General features: G+C 33.9%; 1 protein-coding gene across 3 annotated transcripts in view; it reads left to right on the plus strand.

Moving 5' to 3' along the window:
* Positions 1-5,922, plus strand: part of GABRA4 (gamma-aminobutyric acid (GABA) A receptor, alpha 4) — a 66,851-nt gene extending 60,929 nt beyond the window's left edge. For all 3 annotated transcript variants that reach the window (XM_011927333.1, XM_011927334.1, XM_011927336.1), the window contains one exon: positions 5,278-5,922. In XM_011927333.1, the coding sequence (XP_011782723.1) occupies positions 5,278-5,808 (531 nt within the window). In that variant the 3' untranslated portion in view covers positions 5,809-5,922. The remainder of the gene's footprint in view (positions 1-5,277) is intronic.
* The last annotated feature ends 1,662 nt before the right edge of the window (positions 5,923-7,584 follow it).

The following is a 7,584-nucleotide window of genomic DNA, read 5'->3' on the forward strand; positions in this document are numbered from 1 at the left end:
TTAGTCACTTTATCTCTTTGCTGCTAGAGTAATAAGTTGAGATGACTTTTTTTGCAGTTGATAAAAATTGTTTAGAAATTGTGTCAGATCACAGTTACAATTGACGAATTGCTTGGATCTGCTCCTGTTTGCCTGTTACTGCTTTAATTTGTTGGTAATGTTTAAATCTACTACCTTGCATCTCGTTTCTTGCTTCAGGCTATTGTGACTAATGACAAAGTGATTTCAAACTAAATCATTTTTTAAAATTCAAATGAAGCTTTGAATTTAGGTGCTTTTTCTTGTTTGAAACCACTGTGTGCATCAGCTAAATCATAATGGAACCACTGAAGTCTCTACACTCTGTATGAAACACAACATCACTCTGACACATTAGTTGCACTAGAATGTGAAGGCTGGGTGAATATTCTTCCGGGTGAGTCGTCTGCCAGATAGATCAGCAGATACCTTATTCCTTTTGTGGTCTGTCATCGTGGAAAATGACTACTTTTAACAGAGTAAAATTTCAGACATAACTACAAAAATAACTTGAGTGTCATTTAACTGCTTGGCAGAGAGCAATGATTTAAGCCTCAAATCAGTCTAATTCCACTTTCCTTTATGTAGGATACGGTATACAGCATAGTGAAACTTCTAAGGCATTGTCAGCTGGACTTGAGATTGAGTCAAGATAACTTAAATGCCTTAGGCACTACCTACAATATTCTGAAGATGTGTCCCATAGAAAAAGAAATAATAAATTGGAGATCAGATAAAATTTTTTGACACTTTCTAATTTGAAAAATGATCTTGATTCTATAGGATATCCATGTTAATGCAATTTATCAAATATGAAGTAGGTACCTACTGTGTGCATTAATCTACAAAGATTGATAAGATGATCTTTATACTCTATCATTACTTCTTTTAAACTGGAATAAAAATACTTGATCTTTGTTTTCAGACAGTAATCTTTTTGGTACTGTTCATATTGCTCACCCTACTCTCAAAAAGTCTCTTACTTCATTGTTCTTTTTTTCTAACCACCTTAGACTGATTCTTTTTATTTTTGCTTAGGCTTTCCTCTTTCTCTAGGCATATTCTTCAAATCTAAGCTTTTATTTCTTTGATATTTATAACTTATACAATAGTAGATATCATCAGAATATAGTTTTCCAACTGTCGAAAACATGACCTACAAATAATGAATGGACAGGTCTCCAAGATTGGTTCAATGGTTAATTAATGAGAGAGCCACTTAGATGGTAAAATGGATTCAAAGTCATTTTGAGGAATGGCTACTTATAGGCAATTTTTTTAAAAGGGAAAGTAAAATAAGACTGGTAGGTTAAATACAGAAGTGCTTAATGTCTTAAAACAAAGCAATAAAACCATAACATTTGGTGATCTTTTGCACTAGACAAGAATCCATAATTGAATATGTTAACTTGACAGTTTTTGGGTTCTAATCCAATATTAAATGGTAAAATCAAATTCAAGTAAATGATTCTAAAGATTTAATTATCCTTGTGTGGGCTTGTTAAACAATACTCTATTATGACATTGAAAAGACATGCTGTATTTTTTTCCGATGTCCAAGTCTTGTAAAATTTTTCTTAACATCATACTATTATGAATACTTGACTGACTCAAATATGTGCAGCTCGTTAAGTTCTTTAAAGCCTCCTCCACATTTGTGAGTAGAGAACCTCTACAATGAGGCAGAACAGACACCAAGTAAGTCACTTGCTGTGTGAATTCCAGCCACCTGTAACCTTTCTGTTCTTACTTTTCTCTACTGGAAAATGAGGTAATGGAATAAGTTGATCACTGAAATCCCCTTCTGTTTTAAAATATTGTAATTCTTAAAGAGTGGGATTATGGAGGGCAAAGCATCTTGGTCCTTCAGCTAGTATGTGGATTAGGCAACAGTGCCCCCTAAAGGTCCTCTATGAGTTCTGGGCAGGCCAATCTTCTAAGTATCCTAGAATGTCTGAGGAACTTCCGCCCTCATGAGCCCTTTGGCTGCACCTCCCATCAGGACCTTTGATCTAACTCATCTATCTATTGCCACAATAATATTGCATAACAAAAAAAAATGATACTTCAGGTACACACAATAAATATTTATTTTTGCTCCCAAGTCTATGGATCAACTGAATTCTGTTCATTTTGATTACGCTTGCTTGGGCAGCTCATTTTCTAATGGAACACTGGTGAATCTAGTGTCAGCTAGTTGTTGGGTGTTCTAGGATTGACTCACTGTGATAACTGGCTATTCTCCAAATGATCTCTCAATCTCTAGCAGGCTAGCCAGGCTGACCTGTTCTTATGGTGGTGGTGGCAGTGTTTCGAGAAAGAGTGTAAGCAAGTAAGAACTGTTGAGGTTAAATATTGGAAATGGCAAACTATCATTTCCGCCACCTACTACTGGACAAAGAAAGTCATTAGGCAGCTTATGGAAAAATAGATTCCAACTCTGGATGGGTCAGGAATGGGTAAGCTCCTGGGCCTGAATATGGAGCATGAATATTGAGGGCATGAATATAGAGAGAAATGATGAATTGGTGTCACTTTTGAAGCCAATCTATTATATAGAACACAATTTACAAGATTTCAGGACATTCCAGAAGGATACTGGTCTAGAACAAAAGAACTTAAATGTTTTAATACTTTGTTTTGGGGGGCTGTAAAGTTACTTGGAGTCAGTTTGATTCTTCCTACTCTTGCTCTTAAAATGCATTAGACAATACAAGAGCAGTGTTTGAGGCTATTTATACTATACTGTTAAGACAGCCACTTCTACGTACTCTACCAAATGCTACATGAATGTTGACATTTTCTAGTCCGGCAGGTGGAAACATGCACTATTCCTGGCTTTGGGTGAATGTCAGATATTGTTTCTTCTAATCATTTCAGATGGTTCCTTTCAGCCTTGGGTAGTTACCTCACACTCACAAACTGATCTTTGTTTGGTAAAATACTCAATGGGGACTCTCTTTAGATCTTTGAAGTTCTCTCTTTGTTTAGCATTATTATCTCTGGTACTTTGTCCTGTGAATTCTAGCCACCTCAGTCTCCCAAGATTCTTAACTCCATCTCTTCAGTTCAGGAAGCCTGCCAGTTTTTTTCTGGCTTTTCCATTCCTAAACCACAGCATAGCAACTCTCTCAAGTTTGTTTTTTCCCTCTCGGTGATTATGGTTCTGTGTTGTCTAATGGCCAGTTTCTTCAAACAACAGGTTTTTTTTTTTTTTTTTTTTGTCAAGTTTTGGGGGTCATTTTAGGCAGGAAAGTAGATTCAGTTCCTGTTACTTCATTTTGACTGGCAGGGAAAGTCTCCAGTCCTTAGAATTTAGTGTTAGGAAACATACAGATTTCTAAAGGTCATGGACAACCTAGCTGACTGAAAGAAGAAGACAGTATGCAACTATCATATTATATTTGAAAAAATGTATTACTTTCCTGTTTGTCCAATTTATCATTTTTACTCTCTTTTCTTCTCTTCTTGGGATATTCAGCATTTGGTCATAGCTTGGTTCTTGAATATATTTTACATTTTGTTATATTTTTTATTGTATCATGTGTATGTATGCTTCCTTGCCAAAGATTATATATGCTCTTTAAATTGTAAGGCCATACCTTGTCCTTTTTTTATATTATTCACCATGTGTGTAACATTTTAGGATGAATGATAATCAATTAATTACTATCCTTTTCTGTAACAAGTGATTCAAAATCTGAAGATTAATTAGGTGACATTTATAATGTCCTGTGTAAAGGAAAAGTGAAGGATAAGTAATGGTTCTTCAGCTTTTAGGTTGATGTCAATTTTGATTTCAATTTTCTCCACCCAAATTCAGTGCCATATATTAGGCTACAATTGCTCATTAGTTCAACTGCAACCTGCTTAGAAGAATACTCCAAGCTGACATGACGAATGCTTTCTACACCTGTCAGAGTCTACATTGACTCTGTTTTGTGAGGCTGTTTGTGTCTGCTCAGCTACCTTGAAGTCATGATTTATGAGATATGAGTTGAACTTTAAGCATGCTAGATGAGTGTACTAATAAAGATTACATTTATAGAATAAACCTTTATGTCTAAAGTGAGATCTTAATTAATTATATATAATCTACCCGCTTCATTTATTAGTATCTGTGAATTGCCCTTTGAGGCTAGCTTCTTCCAATCACCCTTTTATGAGCTGCTCTTCTTTCTCTCTCCTCTATTTCTCCATTTTTTCACTCACCGTCTACTTCACGAAATGGTAAGGGGAGAAGTTATGGAAGTAATTATCATCTAACATTAATATAGCTTAGAATAAACATAGGAAAAATTACTGCAGAAATATCATCATATATTCTAAAAAATCAGATGTGACTATTTGGGGGATCATCTGAGAAATTACTGTCCTTCATTAGCATGGAGACTCTATAATTAATTATGTACATAGTTGTTTATTGTGGCTGTCAATATTACAAGAATTTTAGTGGCTTGCTGCACAACTTTCTTCAAATACAATCTTGTTCTACAAATAAAATAATTTGATGAAAACCAGTGAAATATATTTCAATGTAATCACTATTGGTTAATGGTTTGAATCCAGATATTTATGCAACTATTCATTGATGCTGTTTATAAGTCTAATACAACCTTTTCTAATTAAATTTTATTTGTGTTTTCATTATTAATTGAAGTGAAAAATAAAATGTGTCGGGATTGTTAGATTTTAAAATAATGTGTGTAATTACCTATGCCTTTTATGATGGTAAATTCAAAGGTTTTGGAAATCAAAGTTTTTGAACTTTTTAAATAAAGGAATGTTATGTACATATGGATAATTGTTATTGTTGGTATTCTGTGTACATGACTAGGTATGGTTCTCCCTGTTTATAAAATAAATACACAGAGAAATTTGAAATGTATATGACATATACAGAATATTATTTGCAATAAAACTAAACAAATAACTTTTAGAACAGTAATCATTAACTCTTAAAATGCAATTAAGTATAACATCAGCTTGTCGTTCTTTCTTTCTATAGATTTAAGGTCTAATTATTTATAAGAATAGACCATATTTTGAAATAGAAGATTTTTGATTCAAAGTTTCAAATGTATGCATATTATATTTAGTTATATATTTTAAAGCTTTTTAAAATCAAGGTGACTACAGCTTATTAATAAAGTTTTATTTTACAGAAATGACTGATTTTAAGAATTTCGATCCCTTTAAATTTTGTACAAATCTGCATAAAGTTACATAACCAATATATTTTTTCATATACCTTTTCAGAATACAAATGCCAATTTGAACATGAGAAAAAGAACAAATGCTTTGGTTCACTCTGAATCTGACGTTGGCAACAGAACTGTGGTGGGAAACCATTCAAGCAAATCTTCCACAGTTGTTCAAGAATCTTCTAAAGGCACACCTCGGTCTTACTTAGCTTCCAGTCCAAACCCATTCAGCCGCGCAAATGCAGCTGAAACCATATCTGCGGCAAGAGCATTTCCATCTGCTTCTCCTACTTCTAGCCGAACTGGATATGTGTCTCGAAAGGCTTCAGTTGCATCTGCTTCTACTCGTCACATGTTTGGATCAAGATTGCAGAGGATTAAGACCACAGTTAATACCATAGGGGCTACTGGGAAGTTGTCAGCTACTCCTCCTCCATCAGCTCCACCACCTTCTGGATCTGGCACAAGTAAAATTGACAAATATGCCCGTATTCTCTTTCCAGTCACATTTGGGGCATTTAACATGGTTTATTGGGTTGTTTATTTATCTAAGGACACTATGGAGAAATCAGAAAGTCTAATGTAATTTTGTTGCTATAGTAGTTTGCTAGAAGATGATGAAAATGCAGAATGTCTTTTTAAATGTTTTTAAATATAAACAACTATTCTTTATTAAAATAAAAAAATCTATGTAATTTTTTCCATTTAAAGATATAAGCCAGTTATTGGGAGAGTTAATTCCTCAGTGAAAAAATGAACTATGTTTTTATTTTCCAGAAAAATTATTTTAAAAGAACTCAGCATTCATTTAGATAGAATACACACCATCCTGGAAGGTTGGGATAAGAGAAATAGAGCTATTACAGACATGTGGCACATATTTTTTCATTGATATTTGAAAACAGACTATGACATTTTAAAAATCTGCCCGATGAATATCAACCTGCCACCCTAAATTTCCCAGTGGCACTGCCCTTAATGAGAATTGTTTATTGGATGTCATATGCAGTGACCTTTGGTGATCTTCTTAGGAGCTTCAGGAAAGGGAATTTTCCTGGTAAATGAAACATTGGCAAAAGAAAATGGAATAGTATAAACGCTGATCAATAGAGTAAAAACTCTGCTGCATAAAAAACTAAGACAAAGACCAAAGGAAATATGTTCCCTTTCTTATGTTGGCCAAACAGTACTTAACAGTTAATTTGAAATTTTGTTCTCTGAGCCAAAGTTTAACTCATTGTATGAATTCTTTTCCATGGTAGTTCATTCAGTTATGTATTTATTTACTACATAGTTATTCAGAGCCTGCTGTGTTCCGGGAACTATGCTAGAAACTGTCTCTCTAGGAAAGCTCTTGCACCTTTACCTACAATATTACTTAAAAAGTAGAACAGTCAATGCATGCCAAAGAACCATAAACTAGCAGAGGACATTGCATTCTTTAGTGAAGGACATTTATTTAGAGTCTGACAACATATTCAAAATATTCTCTCCTCCTATACTGATAGTGGATAACAAATATATTTGTTCACATAACGACTTTGAGATAAGTACATGTTAGTACAACTTCAGCAATTGGTTTTCCAAATAAATGAGAATGTGATACAGATTGTTCTATAAGTGAAAAACATTGTGTACTTGAAAGTAAAAATCTGGGCACTATAAGACTTAATAGATTAACTGTCTCAAATTTGATCAGAGTCACAGAGTAGAGTTTGATCAGAGTCACAGAATCATCAGAAATAGGAACTTAGCACAGGCATTTTCAGGTGCTTTCCCCAACATAGATCTATATATTAGCTAGTGAAATGCTATATTTTGAAGAATTTTTGTGTCCGTAGTTCTGTAATTCTGGGCAGTCTTCATGTTGGTTTTTTAGGAGTTTTTTTTTTAATGTTTTATAACTAAGGTGAATATTTTAAAATTAAGAGAGCGGCAAATGAAACGAGTAAAGAAAATATAGCTGTGGGGTAGGATGCCACTGACTCTGCTATGTGGTTTATCAGGATTTTCATCTACTGGCTTCTTTCTCATTAGGTAGGCTTAACATCTTAATTGAAAATTTTGCAACTGTCTATGCAGCTCAATCTAAGTCTGGTTCTTGTCATATTGCCTTTAGATTTTCTTCTGTGCTTCTCTCTATCTGCTCTGGAATGGATGAGTGAATGTGTTCTGGGTGTTTTAAGGAACATATTGATAGAAATGGCCACATTGCAGACGAAATCTCTCTCTCTGTTTGTTTGTTTTAGAAAAGAATTGATAGTAGGTAATTGGCATCGATTTTTCAGTTATTTCATTACCTTATAATAGTAGTTTTTGAGACTTGAAAATTGTGCAAATGTCAAATATTAATTGTAAGTCA

The sequence above is a fragment of the Colobus angolensis genome, unplaced genomic scaffold (assembly GCF_000951035.1).
Source record: "Colobus angolensis palliatus isolate OR3802 unplaced genomic scaffold, Cang.pa_1.0 Scaffold71, whole genome shotgun sequence".
Classification (NCBI taxonomy): Eukaryota; Metazoa; Chordata; class Mammalia; order Primates; family Cercopithecidae; genus Colobus; species Colobus angolensis.